General features: G+C 37.5%; 1 protein-coding gene across 1 annotated transcript; it reads right to left on the reverse strand.

Moving 5' to 3' along the window:
* Positions 1-10,874: 10,874 nt before the first annotated feature.
* On the reverse strand, positions 10,875-12,043 carry LOC134225639 (uncharacterized). The gene is made up of 4 exons (XM_062705893.1): positions 11,968-12,043; positions 11,750-11,896; positions 11,516-11,686; positions 10,875-11,103 (listed from the first exon to the last, which is right to left on the reverse strand). Exons 1-4 carry the CDS (start codon positions 12,016-12,018, stop codon positions 10,939-10,941), a joined length of 534 nt encoding a protein of 177 aa, XP_062561877.1. The 5' UTR covers positions 12,019-12,043; the 3' UTR covers positions 10,875-10,938.
* Positions 12,044-23,905: the final 11,862 nt, after the last annotated feature.

Here is a 23,905-nt window from a genome sequence, read left to right on the forward strand (position 1 = left end):
CCGGACAGACAAACAGGGCTATTATATATATGATGATAGCATATTTATGCCGACAGAAATATATGCTCGTATTTTCATTTAAAATAATCTTGGGGGCACATTGATATTTAGTCTATAAATGATATATGTATTTCGTATCTCGATAAAAACAGTGATGGATAGTAAAGTCCAAATTAAAACAAATAAAACAAAAAATTAAAAAAAAACTTCGCCCCATCAATATTTTGGGAAAGTTGAAAGGGGGTGGGGGTGACATAAAATAAATTTAATATTTGAATCGGGCTAATTGAAATCATGTCTTGCGTTTTCAGCGTCCAATCAAAAGTGTACGCAAATCTAAAATATACACGAATTTATTTGAAGGGAAACTACAAACATAACCATTTCTCGCTTACTTTTCAAAAGGACCTATTTAACATTTTTTCATGAATTAATATGAATACTGCAATCAATAGCTTTCATGTGAAAAAAACGTTAGTTAGGCAAGGATGTTATCGATCATTTAGTAATATGCGTTCGATCATTTAGTAGTTTGTCAATAACTCATTCCATAACCTGAATTTTGAACGTGTTGTATGGTGGACTTCTTGTGTGAAGGTTTTTCTACAACTTTGCCCAATGGTTTTTGCATTCCACTAGTAAAGGAGTTATAGCTATAGTTTCAATTAAGTACTTAGACTAAATGAAAACAAAATTACAATCATTTAGTTTAAGTTACTGCGACTAGAGCTATCCCTCCGTTATTAGTTGAATTCTAACAACGAATCGTAAGGCAGAGTTGTAGAAAAACCTTCGCACTAGAAGCCCACCATACACCATTTGAAATTCAGCTTCTAGAATGAGACATTGACAAATTACTAAATGATCGAACGCAAATTACTAAATGATCAATAACATCCTTGTACTTAGGTCCTTTTGAAAAGTTAAGCAAGATTTGTTATCTGACACTGATCTGGATGAAAACTATAATTCTGTTGTTCCCTTCTCGGTGCCAAGACTTAAAGTGAGGGACATGTGCGATAAACTTTCCTCCGATGGCTTCATTGAGATTAGAAAAAATCAATTTGAAGACATCGCTATAAAATTGTTAAAGTTAATCAGGATGTACGGAAATCCATGTTTCAGGTACAACAAATATGTACAATGTTGTGATTCGAGTCGATAAGGTTACTCATAGTTATTTGTTGACCGCGTATAAACTGAATATAAGGTTTGGTCGGTGTCTTGTAGTTCCCGAAGTTTCTGATCTAAGATGTTTCCAATGTGGAGAATTTGGGCACATGGTCCATTTGGGCACGGAATGCAAATCATCAACACTCGCAACTCCTAACTAGAATGGAAGTGAATTTTGTAGCTGACAATCTTAGCCATGCGTTGTAGAGTCAGACTTATTTTATTCAAAGACACTCGGGCTTAGAGGATAGAGGATAGAAGATCCATTGATTACGTAACGCAAAAATTGGGTATTTTCGAAACCCCCTCCCCCCTATGTCACACTTTTGGTATGCAAAGCATCTGAAAATTTGGTATGGACCGTCACACTTCACCCTCCCCCCATCGCCCCTCTAAGCGTTATGTAATTTGTGGACGCTCCCTAATAGACTGAGCAAATAAAGAATGGATTAGCTTGAAGCCATTCTCTGGCATACCAAAGTGCTCACTAAACAGTAACACATATCCTATAAAGGGAGATTCCCTAGCTTTAGACACATAGGCACGTTATTGAACGAAAAAGCCTCTACCTGACCACGGTAACAGATTTATATCAGGACTTGTTAATGTGTTGTAACAGAGTTGTAACAAAAAAATATACCATTAGTAGTTAAAATACAAAAATTGTAACAAAATGTCTTTTAGTTTTAACAAAAACGTTTCTAAATATGTTTTCAATTTAACAAAAATATAACATGAACAGTAATGAAAATAACCAAAATTATTAAAAATTATTTTAATGTACACAACCGATGATTGTTAGATTTTATAACAATTATGAATGAGAACTTACCAAACCTGTATAAGAACCGGCCGTATGGGAAAATGCTAGATTCTTATACAAATATTGTATGATACCTTACCATTTTTGCAGGTTTTCTTACAATATTTGTTTGTGAGCTTACATTTTCCGTATAAGAATCTAACAATACCACTTATGCTCAGTTCTTATACAGGTTTTGGTAGGTTCTTATACAGAATTGTTAGAAAATCTAAGAGTCACTGCAGTTGGTTGGGTGTGGAAAGAACAAACTTATCACTAGATATGCACCCTGTCAATGCCGTATTCTACCCTGTAACATTATGAATTGCCTCCTACAAAACCGTTTTTGGTGGTAAAGTTTTTTCGACCAAGCGGTGAATCAATCAAATCAATGAAATTGACTACCATATAGCACCTAAAAACTCACCGCAAAATCATCACCTTCGAAGAGCTGAACCGGTCTTGTACACCATGCAAATAGTTGAGATTGTCATTAACGTCACTGAATATTTGCAAGCAGTAGTCAAGTACACAAATTGACTGTGAAAAATGTGCTAACACCTGACAATTGTGTACAATCAATTATGGTCTGCGATATATGTGGGAATTCCACTTTTGATGGGAATAATGACGTCACGGTTTGACACAGTGATGCAAAAATTAGTAAAAAATGGAAAATAATTGGTAGATCCAAAGCCGTAGCGTGCGACATGTGCTGCATTTGACAGATTTACTGCTCGTTTTTAACACGATTTTGTATGGGAATGACAGATGATTTTTGTTCCAATTCTGACAGTGTCGCCACTCTAAATTATATACACTCTGGTAGCGTGGATTCTCAGCGTTTTTGGTGAAACCTTTGTTGAGTGCCATCATATTAATGGAAATTTCTCACGGTGTAAATATATAGGAAATGAAGTTAATTTTTATTCTAGAACAACAATTAGTGATCTCTTTAAAAAAAATGTTGGAAAATTCCTTAGCATTTTAAGGAACCCACATAATGAGCATGTTATCCTGATTTTTATAGTTTGATTTTCTCAAGCAGCCAAATCTTCCAGCTGTTAAATTTCTAACCCCACCGATCAAACATTTTCTTCTTCTGTGGCTCTACATTCCCACTGGATCTTTGCCTGCTTTTCAATGTATTATTCTATTAGCATTTCCTCAGTTATTTATTGAAAGCTTTTCTATGCCCGCCATTGCATGAATATTAATTTTGTGTGGCAAGTACAATGGTTGCAAGTTGAAATGCTTTTTTCCAAAGTTGAATTTTGAAGTGCTGTAAAAAATCAAAATAAATGTTGAACCCGTTTGCGGTGTTTGCTAGTTCGGACAAAAAATTACACATAAAAAATAAGCAACCTTACCTGTTTTTATAAATATTTTTTATACGTAAATTATTATTTTTTTGCATCGTTTCAACTTACCGCGCATATCGAGGCAATTTGAAACACTGTGCTATATATGTACATTCGTAAGCTAATATTTTCGTATTACAAACAAAATAAAATGTATTTACTCAGAGAGAGGTTGTGAAGGTGACTTGACTATACTGCCCAGATTCGCAAAGAGCCTTTTTGATTTTTTCCATAAATTAACCTAAAATTGTCCCTTGTTTAAGAAAAACTAATAAGGCCGTTACAAATATTTAATTACCTTTTAGTCCTACTGGTCTCCGAAAGGTTAAGGGGGGATGATAAAAAATAAATATTAAAATAAAAAAAATCAAAAAACTCCTCGGATTTGTTAAAAAATGTTTTGAAAATCCTCAAAATTATCCGAATTTTAATTTGTTGCCCCCTCAAAATATTATTTTTTGGCAAAAAAATATTTGTATCGGCCTAAAATAGCAGGCTTTGCTCTAGAAATTTGAAAATCAAAACCCACTTGTGTTAGCCCATCTTGATATATAACAGTCACATTCCAGATTTTGATACTCTTTTACCCAATAACTTTACCTAATAACTTGAATATGGTTCATTTAATTTTCCCATAGCAATGTAAACGGATAAAGAATATGTCAAAAATCTAGAAAAATTGCAGTTTTTTTTTTCAATTTAATGGACTTTCTTTTATTTCTCCATGTAAAACTAATTTGAAAAATTCAACGGAAAATTACTCAAGTCGGAGAAAAATGACATGGGACTCTTACGCAAATAGGAGCAGTGTACGAAGAATTCTCAAACGTTTGTATTTTGTAGAGCAAAATACTAACACTACGCTGAATATTTCCTACTGGTGAGTGATGACCACTCGGATTATGTCTCTGGAATTCACTTGAATTGTGTGTTTCAAAATTCAGTTGTGGTTCAAGTCTTATTTTCCAATGCAACAATAAAATCTATTATCATTTTCCAAATTCATCCAACTTCAGTATTTAAATCAAATATTCAAGTCCCATAGCTGATTCGAATTTCCAATATTCGGATTCAATAAACAGAAGCTAAATTTAAATTCAATAATGAAATCTATTTCATACTGAATGTCAAAGTCAAACATTCAAAGCAAATATTGAAATGTAATTCCGTAATATGGAATCCCAGTCCGTAATATGAAATTGCAGTAGTCGATATTCTAAGCCCATATATTTTTTTCTCATATTCAGATCCATTTTTTTTTCAAACCAGTTTTCAACACATAAATAAATTCGTTTTTTAATATATCCAGGTTAATATCCAAAACCAATTTCAACAAGGTATTCATTTGAATACCGAGACCAAATAAAATACAATATTCATGTTTAATGTTTTCATCTATTATCAAATTCACATGCTTTATCCAATGCCGACAGCAGAAACAATCCATTTCTTTAAGATTCAAAATCCAAATAAAATATCTAAAGCCGATATTAGGAAACAATATCTGATGCTAATATACCATATTTAATACTATACAAATCAATCAGGAATTCTCCCAAAACGCTTTTCACTTTGGATGTTTTGTCTATCGCAATTTCAGAATTCCTCTTTTTACTTCCCGGATTAAAAAGTACTATATAGAGGGTCTTGTTTTCCGGACTATGAAAAATCCCGGGATCCGGGATTAAATTTTTCGTTTTACCGGGATATCCCGGTATTTTCAATTTCATATATTTGTTACATTTTTAAGAATGGTAAAGTATGTATGAGCTCAATTTTCTAACGAATCGCCACTTGTCTACTCGCTGGCAATACGGTTTAAGAAATGTTTAGACACAGAGAAACAGACGTCTCACTCTACACATGTATCATCGATCATCTTTTCAACGGTGGATTCAATTATTTGTAGGTGGTCGATCGGCCACCGATGGCGCATCCATCGGTTTTGCTTGTTTTTGACGTTTGCTCACTACCGCCACCTGGTTGCCGCTTGTCCACCTACAGTGCTTTTAGCATTGGGCGGTAATGTTTTCGTGACGATGATTTTTATTGCATTTTGTTCTAAGTGAGACGTCTGTTTCTCTGTGGTTTAGACGTTGATGCTTGAATCCGACAAAAAAAATCTTCTTAGTGCAGTTATTTCAGAATTATAGTTAGTCAAGTTTTACGCGCTGTTTATTTTTCATAATTTTTTTCTGTGTAGTTTTCAGAACATCCTGAGTTGAAGTTGTTGCCTAAACCATTTTTCATCCTTTCTCTGGAACATTGAGTTCTCCACTGGCGAGCGACGGAAAATTCGAGCAATGTTTTGGATCCTTTTAAATGTTTCTCCAAAATTGGTTTTATATAATCGTGAATTAAATTCAGCAATTGGTTAAGAAAATCAATAAAAGTTCAGATATTACCAAATGAGAACGAATTGAATTCGTCATCTGATTCTTCACTACCATTGATGTCGTTGAAACAATCGTCGTCAGCATTATCTGAAAATTTTGATTCCGACATGATCGTCTTGGACTTGGGCGCTTCGATTATTGTGAAATCTGGAAAGATGATTCTTTATTTTCATCAGCTCCAAAAACAAGTTCGCTCCAAAAACAAAGTCAGAAGGCTAGGAGACCTATAGAATTGAGAAGATATCTGTGATTGCTTGTTTGTGTATGTTTGTATGCATGGGTGTGCATAAGACATGCGGGCAAAATAAAAGTTGATGGGCTAACAAACTAGAATCGGTGCAATTATGCAGAACATACATACATTAATTTTTCTTAAATATTTTTGTTATCATGTTTTTTTTTATTTTCGAGAAATCCCGGGATTTACATAAAAATCCTGGATCCAAGATGCATTACATCCCGGATATCCTGGATTTCCTGAACAAGACCCTCTAGTACTATAGGATCAACAGTTGAATTACCATATGTTCTACGGTATACAATAATATATATTGTTTCTTGAAAGTTGCACATTAGACTGGCCCAGGAAACGAAAGGTTGTCGAATTCTACGGGGCACCTCTAGGATTGTGCCTTTGGGTAAGCAAATCAATCTCTGAAAATTTCAGCTCAATCGCTTGTTGCATAAGCTGACGCATTTGATTTGAAGTTTGTATGGGGGTTTTAGCCAAAATACATAGGAAAATACACCTCCGTTACTTTTTTGTTGAGGAAATTGGTTCGGTATGCCCGATTGAGCTCAGAATTGCAACAAAGGCAGTTGATATGTTAAAGATCAATTCCACTGAACATTATATGGTGATTAAATGACTTTTTATAAAGTTTCGGATGATTTATTAGTAGTTGGGCTGTGCACTTTGGAATTTATTGAATGTCATGAAAAACATATGCATGCCATCAAAGATGCCTGCGATATGTGACAACTTGTTTTTCTCCCCATACAAGGCTGGGCCACTCTATTGCACATATTGTAACAACAACGTGTATATAATCCATCAACAAAGTTCTCTAATGTAACAATACTTGCAATTGTTTTCGGAACATTGTAGTACATAAGTTTTAATCATTGATAACTTTGTTCAAATTGCATATTGGCAGTATAACAATATTTACCACATTACGTCAAATATGCCTTATTTTTCTTTAAATTTTATTGTTGAACGGTAAAGCCGTCATAATCAAGAAATCCAATATCGTATTGTTTAACCATAAAAATACAATTCAATCTAATGTAATATGAACGGTTTTCTTCGGATATTTCAATAAAATATTTTCGATATACTCTATTGTTTTACAAAAAAAAGTGTATGAAAAGAATCAGATAGTATAGTTACGATACTTAACAACCCGTACATTCTAGTGCGAAAACTTTATTACTATTTAATGTATGGTTTATAACAGACGGCCTCCGACCAGGAAAGCAGTCATAATTCTGGTGGCTTTCCAAACATGATGTGTATTAGATTTTTATGCCAAAGCCAATCTATACGGCGCTTTTCCAGAGTGAATTCAACATTGAATTTCAAATCGTCGCAAACTGGTGATTTACGACACTATATTTCGACACACTCTTCGGAGCGATATTCCGCTATCGATATCAAAAAGCCGAATCAGTTGAAAACTTCTAAATCTAGCGCCTTCGACTTCACAAGTCGAAACTGATGAAAATAATGCAATCGATCCGACGTTCTTCCAGAGCGTCTTCAACACCAAAAGTCGAAACCGATGAAAACGATGCTATTAATCCAAAATTCTTCCATCTTGAAACCAAAGAAAAAAATATAATTCAACCGATGCTCTTTCAGAGCGTCATTGACATGGAAGTCGAAACCAAGCCACAAAATTCACAATTAATCATCACTTACCATTTGAGTGTCCAACCAGGCTGCTTACATTGAGATAGCAAAATGACTGTTTCCAACCAAGAACAACCTGGTAGAATCGTCAAATGTGGGGCCCGCTTTCGCCAAGCACTGTTTTTAACTCGAAAACACCCTATACTGGACCGAGAATTGAACTCGTCATCTCCGGATTGGCACTCCTACGCCTTTGTTCGCGGGGCTACCCGACTAGAAGAGCATAACAGAAACTGAACACAATATTAACATATTGTGATATTTATAACTTATTTTGATACAATTTTGTCCTTAGTGGCCATTATCTTTCAAATGTTGTAACAGGATTTTATCATAATATGATTTAAAAAATGCTTAACACCGAATCGCCCAAAAGTAGGCAATTAAAATAGATGTAGCAAAGTCTTCCGGCCATATAGATATCACAACGCTGATATAATTTGCAAAGGTTGCCTTATTTGTAATGTTGTTAGTTTCATGTTCTCGAAAAATATTCTTGTTCAGACAAAAACAAAAGTTTTGTATTGTTGATCACAATCTGGAGACCTATCACGAACTGTAAAAATGTGCAACTGCACAGAAACAATATTTTTGTATCTGATTCTGTTATAAATTTCTAACAAAATATGTTATTTTTATGATAAAATTGTAACAAAATTTGATAGTTTTTTGTTTCCAGTAGTGTGATTTTTGATAGAAATTTAGATATTTTAACAACATCCTGCACCACGTTTCTAACAAATTTTGTTATAAAAATTTAGTATAACATAATAACATAGGTTGATATAATTTTGATATGACCTTCTAGTCGGGTAACTGGAGACCCCATAATTTGACTGAAAAAAAAGTTTGTAGTAGTATGGTTCGCTAGATATCCATCAAAATTTGTAGAAGACCATTGAAATTTCTTAGAATTTTTGGAAATTCAGTATGCGATTTTAAGAATTGCTATCTGAAGTAAGCTTGTAATAATTTATTCACTCAGACTAAGGCCGGAGTTGTCTGTGCCGTACATAAAAGTTTCCCTTATTATGCTCGGTCCATTTTCACTGGATTACTGTCCGCCATTCTGGTGACACGTCCGGCCTACCGCAGTCGTCCAATTTTCGTGGATTGAATGATAGGTGGTTCTCCCAACAGCTAATTCGACTCCAACTGGAAAAATCTAAGTGCACGTTTGTCCCCCATGAGCATCGCCTAGTTCTCGCGTCCCAAAGTATGTACGACTTCCAACCATGATGTGTACCCGATTTTTTCTGCTGCTATCGTTTTTGGCGGTCACCAGTTAGCTCAAGTACACGAGTTCTTTAACCACCTCGATTTCGTCACCACCAATACAAACTCGAGTGGGTGGCTCAGGCTGACTTCTCTTGAACCTCTTCCTATCAGGCATCGTCTTCGACGTGTTGATGACTAGTCTGATCCGCTTAGCTTCCCCCTTCTGACTGTTGTAGGCTTCCTCCATCTGCTTAAAGTTACGAGACATAATATAAATGTCGTCGGCGAAACAAATAGCTGACCGGACTCCGTGAAAATCGTACCACTCGTGTTATACCCTCCAGAGTGATGTTGAATACATAGCTGGTACGAAAGACCATTACAGTGCCGTAACTCTCTGCACGTATCAAAGGGACTCGAGAATCACACAATCTATCATCGCCTTGACCAACTGTGTCAGTTTATCAGGAAATCCATGTTTGTGCATAAGCTGCCATAGTTGCCCGACCAGTAGATGGAAACAGATTTATATCAGAACTTGTTTTTTTTATATAACAGAGGTTGTTATAAAACAAGACGGGCTTGGTAGTCATATGGCTACTGCTTATGCCTCATACGCAGGAGGTCAAATCCCAGGTCCGTTCCATTCTCCTACTTTGAATCTTTCTCTATATTTCGCATGTTCCAGCAATCGCTAAAACTGGAAATGGACTTTTAACCGTTTCCATTTCTATGCTATAACTTCAACTTGACTATTCCAGTAGTAACTGCTAGAATTGGTTTCCTACATCCAATAAGAAATTCTATCAGTTACTTTCTGCTACTTGTCAAATTAGCAGCTCGTTAACCAAGACGAACCTCTGCCCCTCGAGCCTAACCCAAAACATTCCAACAAACTCCGCAAGAACTCGTGGTAAGTGCAGAGGTATATTCGGCTTGCAGTGGGCGAGTGATTGCATCATCATTTCCTCGCCCTTCCCTACATTGACTTGCATTCTGATGGGGCAGGCGCCAGTGTGACCTAACATATGAGATCACCAGTACTTGTACATTGAAAATGAGTGCTAGTCCCAAGCAAACACCTGTTGGTTCTCTGTGCAAGAACAGAGTTATTGAAAAGAACAAAGTTATCACTGGTTGTGTTACAAATATTTCCATTCAGTTTAATTATATCACATTTTCGTCACACGATCATGAATTTTCCATTTTTTTCATCTAAGACAGAGAATTTATAACAACGTTATGGCAGATACTGTTATTTGTAAACACATGTAGATATAATTGTGATATAATTTTGTTATGACTACCTCGGATGGTCACGATCGATTGTATCATATGCGGCTTTTAAGTCGATGAATAGATAATGTGTTGGCACGTTGTATTCGCGGCATTTCTGAATTATCTGGTTTTGGAGCATTCATTCATGAATCCTGCCTGGTACTGCCCCACAATCTATCTTGCAATTGGTGCTAGTTGACGACATACAATTTGGACGAGTACCTTTTATGCGGCGTTCAGCAATGCGATTTCGCGGTAGTTGTTACAATCCAGCTTATCACCCTTTTTGTATATGGGATACACTTAATCTTTCAGACATACCAACCTCCTCCTCCTAAATTTTTGTTATAACATAGTTCAGCGGTTTAGCCAGTCTCTCACAACCATGTTTAAGTAGCTCTCCTGAAGGTTGATTAACCCCAAGGTCTTTGCTGTTTTTCAGCCGGCCAATGTCGGCCATGGTTACAGTTTTATGAACTATTACCAGTTCAATGTTGTCGCCTTCTATATCGGATCTGAAGTATCAGCAACATATCAGTATTGCTTTTCCTAAATTTTTATATTATTTTTTTGACTATTAGTTATCAGTAACTTAGTTTCGATGTCAAAATTATTGCGACTCCCACTCATACAGATCTCAGATAAAACTAAATTAGACATGAGAACATTTAAGTACGATAAGATAAAAAAAAACTATAAAAAAGTCTTTAGTTTTGCTAGAATACATTTTATTCACTGGTCCCAATAACTGCATTATTACTTCCGTTACTTCCACTGGCAACAACATGACGAGTTTCATTGAACATCGGCGTAAAATGACAAGATTATCACCTTATTTAACTGGCTGCTTCCGGGAGATTGATGGTGTGAAGTGAAGCTCACTTGGTACATTCCCTTCGGGATGAAGTTCATCAAAGCGCTGCTATTCTCGAACGCAAAATTATTCACAGCATAATGTCCCTGAAAGGAAGAAAGTTATCCGAAGGTTGGCGGTAGGAAAATGACATTTGATTGGCGGGTTTTGAAACTTCTGATGATTTATGTCAGGCTAAAATGTTATTAAATCATTTTTGGTTAACTTTTCTATCATAGATCTAAAAACAAGTTGAAATTAGGGAGACCTGAAAAATGAGCATTCCCTGAAAAAAAAACTCGATTATGATAATAACGTTTGCAATGATTATTTCCATAGTGGTTACTTATACTATAATATACAAACTAAAATTCTTATGAATACAAATTTTCGCAAATATTAGGGTGAAGAATTTAGTTTAGTAGACGCTTCTGTTACAAAATTCTATTGTATTGAAAAGGTTCATCCGACTGACCCATTGTAATTAAATTACTGCTAACAAAGAATAAGGATACTTACAGGTTCATAGGGGCACTTCAATCCAAAGGTCACAAATTTTTTCGCCTCGGTAGAAACAAATCGTATCAAAGGGCTCTCTGCCTCTGATGGATCTGTTTGACATGTATCTAGTTTTATGTCGACAATTGGAACGTATGTGTCATCCATTTTCTTCGCAATCACGATAGCTACCTGATGGTAAATCCATATTTTGAGTCCTATCATAACAATTTAGTTGGAATTTATTTGACATACCCAAAAGTTTCCGTCCATTTTCTTCAGAAGATCAGTATCTAATCCAATTGAATATTTACCGCCGTCAACTTTAACATTGATTTTGCCTTTTAAATACTCTGGGTTCATCTCGTATGTCAGGTTAGAAAAGCTGACACTTGCAGTTGTCTGAGCACGTAAAAGCAACATAAAAATTTAATGGTTATTTAAAACTTTTTTTCCATAAGGTTAATATTTACCGTGTGGACACAACTGCATGCTAGGGCCAACAAAATAATAATATGTTTCATTGTTTGAACGATGACAAGCACTAGCAACGAGTTAACTTCTAACGAATAACGATACGCTTTGATTTCGTTTATATAGCCGCCAAGAAGATGTTATCTTTGCTACAATAATTACCGAATTGTAGATTATCTATAAATTACCTAACATCCGGTATCGAGTTTTTGGTTGTGTAGGCACTAAAGTGGTTTATTTTTTCAACGTGGCACAAATTATCAAGCAGTAATAAGCATAGCTTTGCCAGTTAGTTCAAGCTAACCCAGTTTAATTGCAGAAAGCAGCTCCTCCACTTATAATAATTTTTACAATAAAATTAGCAACTATAGGGAAGATCCATAAAGTACGTCACGCAAAAATTGGAGATTTTTTACCCCCTCCCCCCTTTGTCACACTTGGAATTAAATATCTAAAATTTTTGTATGACTCGTCACGCTGCTCGGAGCCCCACTCCCGCTAGAAGCGTGACGCACTTTGTGGATGACTCCATACTGCAATCGGCATACTAGCCAATGTTTAAAATAATATACGGATGGTAGGATTGACTTGCATTGTTTGGCATAGTTAAGTTTATTTATTTTATTGTCGTCAATCATGTTTGTAGATTGTTTACAAGTAACTTTTAAATCTAAGCCACAAGAGTTGATTTGTGATATTTCTCTGCACATTGATTTTTTTTTACCAAAAAGGATCTGTGTGCACAAACGATAAATATTCGTGATGCAGCGACGCTCGCTATTAAGAAAATCAGCTTTACCTAAGCGAGGAAACTCAACCACTACTAATTCCAAATTATGTTGACGGGAATGGAAGCAGAATACGTATGTTTGTTATGTTAGTTCGTTGGCTAACAGTATGACACCTTGCTTGAGAGATTTTATTCTCTTCCAAAGGAAATCCCATTATTTTTACAAGATAAAGCAAGACCTATGCTCAAGCTACATGGTCCTGAATGGGTGAGTTACTTGACCTTTATAATACATGTCACCAAACATCTCAATGACTTGAGCATAGAGCTGCAAGTCAAAAATCAACACGTCGGACTTTTATTACTCAACTTGCAAACTATTGAAACAAAATTGAAACAATTTGACACAATTGATTGTCGAAAACAAATACATTTCTCCAATGCTGTAGAAAACAGTTCATACAAATCTGCTAAATATGCTGTTAAACTAGAATCCTTTCGACATAAATTTTCAAGCCTTTTAGCTAATTTTCGAGAACACAGTTCCTCAACACCGTTTGTTTACTGATGTGGATAATGTACCTGAAATGTTTCAAATGAAGATAATTGACCTACAATGCAACAACGAGCTCAAATCTTAATTACGGAAAGACACATCTCTTGTAAGATATTTTCTATCTTCAGAAGTACATATCTGTGTGAACAACTCTTATCAAGAATGAAAGTAGTAAAAGTAATTGTTGACCTTCATTATCTGCTTGCAAAATTTGGTCACCGATTGTGAAATAAATATGCGTTGAGTATTGGAAAGAATCAAACATTTCCATGTCCTTTTAAGTGAAAAACAGAAAATAAGCACACAAAAAAAAAGATTGTACAAACGCAATAAAATCGTGTTTACTTACTTGATACTTGATACTTGATGGGCTACAGCTCTTTGATGTACCTACGCTGAATGGAGTATCCTTCTCCACTGGACTCGATCCTGGGCCAATCGCTTCCAGTCGCCCTGAACGTTGAGCGCCCTCAGGTCCTCTTCAACTGCAGAAAGCCATCGTGTACGCGGCCTTCCACGAAGCTTGCGGCCTCTTCCGGGTTCTCTGCTAAATATTATCTTCGCTTGACGTTCTTCCGGCATACGAACAACGTGACCAGTCCATCGTAGTCTGCCGTGTTGAATAAGCTTAATAATATCCAGCCCTTTATACACCTGGTACAACTCGTGATCCATGCGACGCCGCCAGATACCGTTCTCCTGTTTACCGCCGAGTATTGTCCGCATCATTACGCTCAAACACTCCGAAAGCTCTCCGATCAGACTCCTTTAACGTCCATGTTTCATGGCCGTATAAAGCCACCGGAAGAATCAAAGTAGTTTACAGCGCGAGTTTTGTTTTCGTTTGCAGACTACGGGACTTAAGCTGGTTACGAAGTCCGTAATAAGTCCTATTTGCAGCTGAAATACGCCTTTTCACCTCACGGGTAACATCATTATCGCACGTCACTAATGTTCCAAGATACACAAATTCTTCTACCGCTTCAAATTTGTCACCATTTAGCACCATTTCGCTACCACCACCACTAATGAACCCACGTTGATTGCCAGCAACCATGTACTTCGTTTTTCTGGTATTGATCGTGAGTCCAATCCTCGCTGCCTCCCTCTTAAAAGGCACAAAAGTCTCTTCCACGGCACGGCGATCAATCCCGATAATATCGATATCGTCTGCAAATCCCAAGAGCATATGCGATCTTGTGATAATAGTACCGCTTCTTTACACACCAGCTCGCCTAATCGCTCCCTCGAGCGCTATATTGAACAGTAGATTCGAGAGTGCATCACTCTGCTTTAATTAATAATTTGCCATAATTCATTCCGTTTCACTGAATCGTACGCCGCCTTGAAATCAATAAACAGATGATGTGTCTGCAAGTTGTACTCCCGGAATTTATCAAGGATTTGTCTCAGGGTAAACATTTGATCCGTCGTTGGTCGGCCCTCACGAAAACCTGCTTGGTATTCGCCGACGAAGGACTTTTCAAGCGGTCTCAATCTGTTGAACAGAATACAGGACATAATTTTGTACGCCGTTATTCCTCGGTAATTGGCGCACTCCAGTATGTGCCCCTTCTTGAAGAGAGGGCAACCCAGGTAACATTTTGAGTTTTATCATATTCTATTAGCAGTTTTGAAGAGCAAATTTTCAAGACTAGCAATAAAACTAAAATCTACATGACAACCTCTTGATGGCCACTACAAGATTATGTTATGACCAAGTGGACCACTCTTGAGATCGTCTTCAAAGCAAGTTCAAGAGTTCCATAAAACCGCTGTCAAAAAAGGGAATTTATTTTCCGTGGAGTGTTTTGTTATTGTATTGTAGAAAAAGGATAATCGTAGAAATGGAAGAATGAAATAAAAAACAACATCACGGACATGGATGAAATAATGTTCAATTATTGGAAATTGGATGCCCAGAATTCGTTCGCATGCTTGCAAATTTTTCTGCGCGTTCGAATTTCTGGTGAAAACAGGTAAGAAAATCAGAAATAGTTTGCTTGATTTTTGTCATCTGTTTCATTTTTAGAAGTGAAATTTGACATATAAACAAAATCTTAAATATGCGAATGCCCAGTTGGGAAAATTTATGTGTTTATTGTTTTCTTTGTTTAAAATATTTGGGGAACATAGAACAGAAACATCAGATTTAGTCGATTCGATTGACCAAAGTTCACGAAGTTCAACATAAACATTGTGTTCTTGTACAATACCATTATTGACCTAATTAAAACTACTAAGTTTTATTTAGGTTATGCGTAATACAAGTATTTGACCTATATATTCATATTTATGACAGTTTTCAAAATTGGTTTTATTAGGGTCCTCAAGATAATCATTAGGCCCCTAATAAGCTTATAAAGCATTTGACATTTGTGGTCTTATTGAACGTTTTATTACGATTTTGAAGATAGCTACAAGTCTTCCAATAAGGCTAATCTCGCGGCATTGAGCAAAGCAGCGATAAAGCCGTTAAAAAACTTAAATAAATCCATGAAGCCTTGAAATTGTTACTTGAGAAATGAGGCCGTCCAACCAGCTAGCAGGCATTTCCTCGTCTTCCCATATTTTCGACATAATATGGAGCAGAACTTCGTAAAGCTGCTCATGGCCATGTTTGAGAAGTTCAGCCGGGTCCTTCCCCGCAGCCTTATTGTTTTTCAGCTCTTTAACAGCTTTTTTAACCTCATCTAGTGTTGGCGACTCCACAGCCAAATTCCCTTGTTGGTCGTTGCACATGACGGGAGATGGCGCTGTCTTTCTCCGCACGCCATTGACAGATTCATAAAACCTCCGCATATCGTTCTGCTCCATTTTTTCCTGCGCCTCACTAATAACTTGTTCTTCATTACTATGTCTGAAACTTGATTACGCATATGTACAACATGTGATAGATTTAGTTCGGAAAAGGTATTGGAGGGTAACCGCCCCTTCGGTGGGGTTTGATCCCACGACCCCAGTTCGCATGACAGGTGCTTTCCCTACTATTGTTCTTCATATTATTTCTTCTTCCTGCGGTGTGTTCGTTTTGCTGGTGGGGCTGCCACCTTAGGTATAGCTGACGCGATACAGCATTTCGTTGATCAGCCGCTGGGTACCACGCAGACGCTGTTTGAGCCGCACCTCCTGGTGAACAGACGCTCAAGGCTTATCTTCTCACTCTTGCTTCCTTGTACCGATCTCTATTCGATCGGGTACCCGACACCAACATCCGGCTTCTGGCAACGTTCTTCTCGTCTGTCACTCTCTGACACTGCACATCGAACCAACCCGTCCTGGGTCGCCTCTGTGCAGTGCCTACCACTGCTCGTGCTGTTGTGCTCACCGCTTCATGGATCGACTCCCATAGATCGTTGATGTTGTCGCTAACATTGATTGCACTTATCCGTTCGTCGAGCTTCTGGCGGTACTCAGCTGATACTTCTTCCGCCGACAATCGCTGGATATTGTAACGCATCGTTCGCTGTGATCTTTCGTTCGATACAGTTGACAACCGTGATCGAATTTTATTGACAACGAGATAGTGATCACACCCAAGTAACAATTTCCATGCTTCTTGGATTTATCTAATTCTTATTGTGGACTTATGGCAGCAATCACCAAGCTTATTGCTCAGTTTTATTGGCGCTCTTATTGCTATCAATAAACCTCCCATAAATCTGCTGAAAAAAGCTTCAAACGTCAAATGCCTATTGACCATATGAACAGATCTATGGTAGTGATGAAGAGCGTAATAAATCCAATTTGCAACGCTCGAATAAAGCTACAATTTTTGGTCATAATGTGGTAAAATGAATTACCTCCATAAGAATGTTTGTATTGCGAAGAGTTTATGACGGTGTTTTATAAAAGCAAAAATTTTCTGATCAAATTCCATGATGGCCATATTGAAAACGGAAAAGCATTTCACAGTCAGTGAAATATATCACTGAAATGCATGATTTCACGAAATTTTAACCGCTTGTCATACTTTACGGTTTTCCGGATAAACTGAAACGGTTGATCAAAGCGACGATGGATCGGGTGATGTGCGTAGTTCGAGTTTCAGGGGCATTCTCGAGTCCCTTCGAAACCCGCAGAGGGTTACGGCAAGGTGATGGTCTTTCGTGTTTGCTATTCAACATCGCTTTGGAAGGGGTAATACGAACAGCAGGGATTAACACGAGTGGTACAATTTTCAATAAGTTCGTCCAGCTATTTGGTTTCGCCGACGACATAGATATTATGGCACGTAACTTTGAGAAGATGGAGGAAGCCTACATCAGACTGAAGAGGGAAGCTAAGCGGATCGGACTAGTCATCAACACGTCGAAGACGAAGTACATGATAGGAAGAGGTTCAAGAGAAGACTATAGAGCCACCCACCGCGAGTTTGCATCGGTGGTGACGAAATCAAGGTGGTAGAAGAATTTGTGTACTTGGGCTCACTGGTGACTGCCGAAAATGACACCAGCAGAGAAATTCGGAGACGCTTAGTGGCTGGAAATCGTACGTACTTTGGACTCCGCAAGACGCTCCGATCGAATAGAGTTCGCCGCCGTACCAAACTGACAATCTACAAAACGCTAATTAGACCGGTAGTCCTCTACGGACACGAGACCTTGACGATGCTCGTGGAGGACCAACGCGCACTTGGAGTTTTCGAAAGGAAAGTGCTGCGTACCATCTATGGTGGGGTGCAGATGGCGGACGGTACGTGGAGGAGGCGAATGAACCACGAATTGCATCAGCTGTTGGGAGAACCATCCATCGTTCACACCGCGAAAATCGGACGACTGCGATGGGCCGGGCACGTAGCCAGAATGTCGGACAGTAACCCGGTGAAAATGGTTCTCGACAACGATCTGACGGGCACAAGAAGGCGAGGTGCGCAGCGGGCAAGGTGGATTGATCAGGTGGAAGATGACTTGCGGACCCTCCGTAGACTGCGTGGTTGGCGACGTGTAGCCATGGACCGAGCCGAATGGAGAAGACTCTTATATACCGCACAGGCCACTTCGGCCTTAGTCTGATTAAATAAAAATAATAATTGTCATACTTTTTCCGATAAATATTTTTATAAATTAATAGTTTGGGCAAAAATACTAATCGATTTAGTGGACATCCTAGATGTTGTGGCAATCAATATTTTCGATTTATTTCCCTGAACTACGTTATATGGCCGGCGCGTGGTGTTCAACCTTATTTTTTTCACAACATTTGACCATAAAATCGGAAGCGCACTTCTTTTCAATGGTACTGAATCGAAAAAATAACCTGAAATAAAATATTATTTTGTTGTCATCATCATAATTTTCATTAACAATCCATTTAGTTATTATTTTTCTGCAAAGATTTGTTTCTTTTTTTTAAAGCAACATTTTGACAGCTGCCGTAGCCAAATTCCCTTTTTTGCGGGTAATTTAAAAAGGGTTTCTAAATGCTTTTATAATAGGTTTATAGTGGTTATCTGGAGAGGGCCACTTAGCAATATTTTACTCTTATAGTGGTCATCAGAAGATTGCCGTGTATTACTCGGTTTTATTGTTAGATCTTATAAATTGATCTTGAAAACCATTCTTAGAGCGGAATAAAACTTAAAATGTTACTTGGGCAGTCAATGTTCGGACCTCTGAATGTCCGCAAATCGATAACATCCGAGAAATGGCGCCCATCCACCAGAACATGGTCTATCTGGTTGCAAGTTTCACCATTTGGGTGTCTCCAAGTGTGATTTCGGATATTCTTTCGTGCAAAGTAGGTGCTACTGATGGCCATCCATCTGACCCTCTGGCAGCAGCAAAATTTACAAGCCGTAGGCCGTTGTCATTGGTAGACCGATTATGGGATGGAAAAAGTCCTCTCTACCGACCTGAGCGTTAGCGTCTCCGATAACAATTTTCACGTCATGCTTTGGCACTCTCCATAGGCTTCATCAAGACATTCATAAAACGTGTCCTTCACGTCGTCGGATTTATCGTTTGTCGGTGCGTAAACGTTGATTAGGCTGTAATTGAAGAATTTGCCCCGTATCCTCAACACACAAATTCGTTCGCTAATAGGTTTCCACCGCATCACTCGCTTCATCTGCTTGCCCATCATTACGAAACCAACTCCATGCTCTGCTTTTTCACCGCCGCTGTGATAGATGTTATACTTGAATGCAGTATTGGTCGTGGGGTCCACGGCTCGGAATTCACGTTCTCCGGATCTAGGCCATCGGACTTCTTGAATAGCGGCCACGTTCACTCCAACCTTCTACAGTTCACGAGCCAGAAGGCTTACTCGTCCAGGTTCATTTAGGGTCCTGACATTCCAGGTACCGAGTTTCCAATCATAGTCCTTATTTCGTTGCCGGGTCGGTACCAAAAATAACTTCTTCTTTCTCCATTTTTCGTGGTACTTGAAACGCTTCAGTAAGCTACCTTACCGGGGTCGCGTTACCTACATCGCGATGATGGGGCTGCCACCTTAGGTATAGCTGACGCGATACAGCATTTCGTTAATCAGTCGCTGGGTACCAGGCAGACGCTGTTTGAGCCGCACCTCCTGGTGAACAGACGCTCGAGGCGTACCTTCTCACTCTAGCTGATGTCAGAAGGACAACAGTGCTCAGGCTGCACTACCAGCTAAGTACACAACCCTTAGCTGGCGGTCTTTTGTCATCGGACGACCCGTGGAAGCGGGAGATAGGGACTTGTGGGGACCAGAGCTCTGTTGGGCGCTCCTTCCTTGATGTCAACCCACCATGTTCCACTTTGAAAAAAAAAATGAATTTGCAATTTGTTACAAGAAGTTGAAGGGCGATCTACACGTTCTCTGTGAAAAAATTAAAATGTTTCCAGAAGGTAAGTGAAATAAATAGAATAGATCCGTTATAACCACCAATTATTGTTGTCCATATTTATAATGCTCATCATAATTTTTTCCCACAGGCAAGGCCGGATTTAGTCCGAAGGGGGCCACGGCCCGCAGGAGAAAATCAGTCTGGAATACGGCATAATATTCATCATTGAAATAGAGCAGAGGAACATGGCTGATGCGTGTAAGGTAAATATGATTAGAAATACAACCACCATATAAATTATACATTTAAGATCTCTTTACAGTACGCTGCGGATATTGTTTGAATCATCATATCGACATTGTTGTTTCATAACGGCCAAAGTCGCATGCATATGTCTTTTCCTGCAAATTTCTCGAAACCTGGGACCGCTCCCAGCCATAGCAACCCATTGGAACCGATAGAGCTCCGCGCCTTCTATGTAACGGAAGTGGAACATACCACTAGAAGTCTTTAATTATGCTGAAATCAGCAAAAGTATTTGAAATTTAAGCTTGCGAGAAAAAAATAAACAATAAAAAAATTATTATTTTGCCAAAAACGGACTTTTGAATCATTTGCTATAATAATAATAATAATAATATTAAAAACACGGGGAATGAACAACAAAAACATTTAATTTCAAAGCTTTTTCTGTTTAAAACAATAAACAATACATTTTGAAATCAATACCATAGCATTTGAGATCCAATGGGGAAAGCATTTATTTTCAAGCATAATTCCGCATTGTTCCGAAAGTGTTTTGCTGTTGAAACTATTATGTTTCATGGTGAAGTGCTGAAAGTGTTTAACACTCGAGTCTCACATGTTTGACCAGTAGGGCAAATCAAAGGGCGAAACACTTTATAGTCGCGTGTGTATTATTTTGAGTGAAGGAATCCTTAAAACGGCATTAGAACACTCAATCCCAATCCCCAAAAAAAAGGAAGGCCAGCTTATACATGGCGAACGTGCATAAGGCAAGACATTGAAAGGAGTGGAATAAATGTTCATATTTGGCAAGAGGCCAGCATGGACAAATCAAAGATGAAGCAGATGACAAGAGAATTATTCAACAACATGGTAGAGTCCGAATATGAAGTAAGCGACAGCGAATCGGATAGAGACAGTACGGGTAGGTCCCTATAATTCCATCGGAGTTTCTTGGCTTCAGCGAAGAAGAAGACTGTTTCTTTGGAGAAGAAGACCTATCTCACTATTTTCATCGTCAGCAATAAGTACACAAATCAATATGTTCATATTTTTACCGATAACAACTACTAATTTCATAACACACAACATTGCATGTAAATAAACAACCATTTTTACTATTTTATATGCGTAACATAAAAATGCATTACAGAGAATGAGGGAGAAGTGCAAGAGTGAGAGAGAGTATGAGATTAAGGAGAGTTTATGGGCGAGGGGAGGGAAGAAGGAACATGACCAGAATTACAATCATACAACACCGACATTTACAATCAACAGTGACCATGACGAACCCAAATTGGACTACAATTTATTAATGAAAATTTTCAAACGGATTATGCGAGCTGATTCCCACAGTCCGGTGTTTATTTGGTAAAAGTAGACTAATTCTTTCGGCATAATTACTTGTTAATTTTCAAAAACTCACACCGATCATAGCAATCCTATGGGGCAAAAAAAAAGAAACATCCTACATTTTTTATAAGTATATTTATTTCTTACAATAGCCTATCAGTTACAGGACTTTTACTTAGGTCAAGGAAGTTTTAATGGGAATTAAAATAACATATTTATGCTTAATTTAATTGAAAAAACCTAATTATTACATTACTTTAATTCGTACCATCTATACACGTACATCGATTTGAATGATATGCAGGCTTGTAAAATGTCATCTGCATGTCATTTGACTAATTTGTTCATAACTTTCTTCAGAAGCCCAATTTACTTCAAAATTTTAGATGTACGCATAACGCTTGAGTAGTGCTATATTTTTGTCCAAGGGTACATTGTTCTAAATATAACATCTGAGGCTAGAGAGTGAAATCTCTCCAAAATGTCACGTGTCATTTGACATAATGTCATTTGAATGACATTTTGCCTCCCACGCCCCAGATTACATATTTACAGCAATGTCTTGTTAGACAAAGTTGTAGCCACATTTAAGCGCTATAAGTTCGTCATATTTGATAGTCGCTAGCTAACTACTGAAAAAAGTTCTGGGAAAATTATACAAACGAATGCAAATGACATTTAACAACACTGAATTATGAACTTCTGGCAGCAGCTCTTAAATACAATACTAATTTCATGCATGAAATGCCGACGATATCTACAGAAAAGCAAGATTGATTACCTATTCAACATCTTGCATTGGATTAGTAGATTAGTAGACGGTATAATGTGCTCGCTGGCCATAACGCCCCTGTGAGGTTACTTAAAACCTATAACTAACTAAGGTTAAACACTAATTGATACCTTCAAATATTTGTAAGTCCATCACACTATGTGAATGTGGAAGTATTTTGGTATTATACATTGAAAATATTAGACAAATGCAAAAAGTTACAGTTTTGATGTAACTTTCAATGATTTTTTGCTAAACATTCTGGAGCGACGCTAGCATACTGTCCGCAAAAGTGGCACTGGAACACTCAGTTTGGCAACAAAATAACTTTTCTCAGTGGTTAAGGTGATCCAAAATTTCATCCATGTTCAAAAATCGAACGATTTTCGAAAATATGTTTCACTGGTCAAAACGCCCCTGTGTAGGCAGGACGATATGCCCTTACAGACTGAATACAAGCGCGGCGAGCCTGCATCAGTTGCTTCCAAATGATATGGAAACTATTAAAATGTAATTCTGACCTGCTTGAATGGACTTATGTTGGTTTTTTAATGTCAAGTACATAGGAGTTTTTAACCTTTTTATTATGGGATAGATGAAGGGCTATGAAACGTCTTTGGTTACGGTGGGGTATTTTTCACGACTTTTCAACAAAGCTTTATTACGTGTTCTCTGTAATCTATATATATAAAACAAAGTTGGCATTTGTACTACCGCGCATCACTTAAGAAAAGACAACCCAATTTTTGCTAATTTATATCCCTTTTCTTCTTCTATTTACGAGGAAAAATGTTAAGATGAAATGGAATACTTTAAAGATCAGTGCCCAATCTTTTCGTTGAAATGGGTTTTCGTACAATTTGCATGATTTTTTTTAAATTTTGATCATCTCTTCTTCTTCAAAGATGGCATTCGTACAACCGCGCATCACTCAAGAAAAGACAACCCAATTTTTGCTAATTTATATCCCTTCCTATTTGAAAAAAATGACAATCGAAATAAAATCTCTCCGATGAAATGGCTTGTCGTGCATTTTGTATGATAATTTCAAATCATGTCATCTAAGTTGACATTATCATCAGATAACGGAAATATCGATTTCTGTTAATTTTGATTTGGCTACTAAATTGATTCGAAAAGTGTCATGATAAAATAATGTCAAAAAAAGGAAAAATTACTTTGAAAAACCGGTTTGTTTTTTAGATAAATTGTGTACGTAAAAAAATATATCAGCAAATTGATCAGTTTTGGGCGAGACAAAGTTCGCCGGGTCAGCTAGTCAATGCGTTTGCGACTTTTTGGACTACCAAATAACCCAAAGTTTGCATAAATTGTTTTAAAAATTGAAAAGTTATCATAGTATTGCCTTATGGGGGCATATTATACCGTCTTACCCTATACAACGTTAAATAGTGTAAAATTCCGCATCACAAGTCTTACACGCCGTTTATTTTTCATCCTTTTCATATGTGAATTGTATTGTACAATCCTGACATACACCATTTTCTTGA

The sequence above is a fragment of the Armigeres subalbatus genome, chromosome 3 (assembly GCF_024139115.2).
Source record: "Armigeres subalbatus isolate Guangzhou_Male chromosome 3, GZ_Asu_2, whole genome shotgun sequence".
In the NCBI taxonomy this organism is placed as follows: domain Eukaryota; kingdom Metazoa; phylum Arthropoda; class Insecta; order Diptera; family Culicidae; genus Armigeres; species Armigeres subalbatus.

Excerpts from the sequence above, each read along its gene's own strand:
- LOC134225639 (XM_062705893.1), bottom strand. The coding sequence starts at position 12,018 with ATGAAACATATTATTATTTTGTTGGCCCTAGCATGCAGTTGTGTCCAC. Across the intron at positions 11,897-11,967 it reads CATGCAGTTGTGTCCACACG|ACAACTGCAAGTGTCAGCTT; the intron begins GTAAATATTAAC and ends TTACGTGCTCAG. Across the intron at positions 11,104-11,515 it reads TGAAGTGCCCCTATGAACCT|GGACATTATGCTGTGAATAA; the intron begins GTAAGTATCCTT and ends TCTTCCTTTCAG.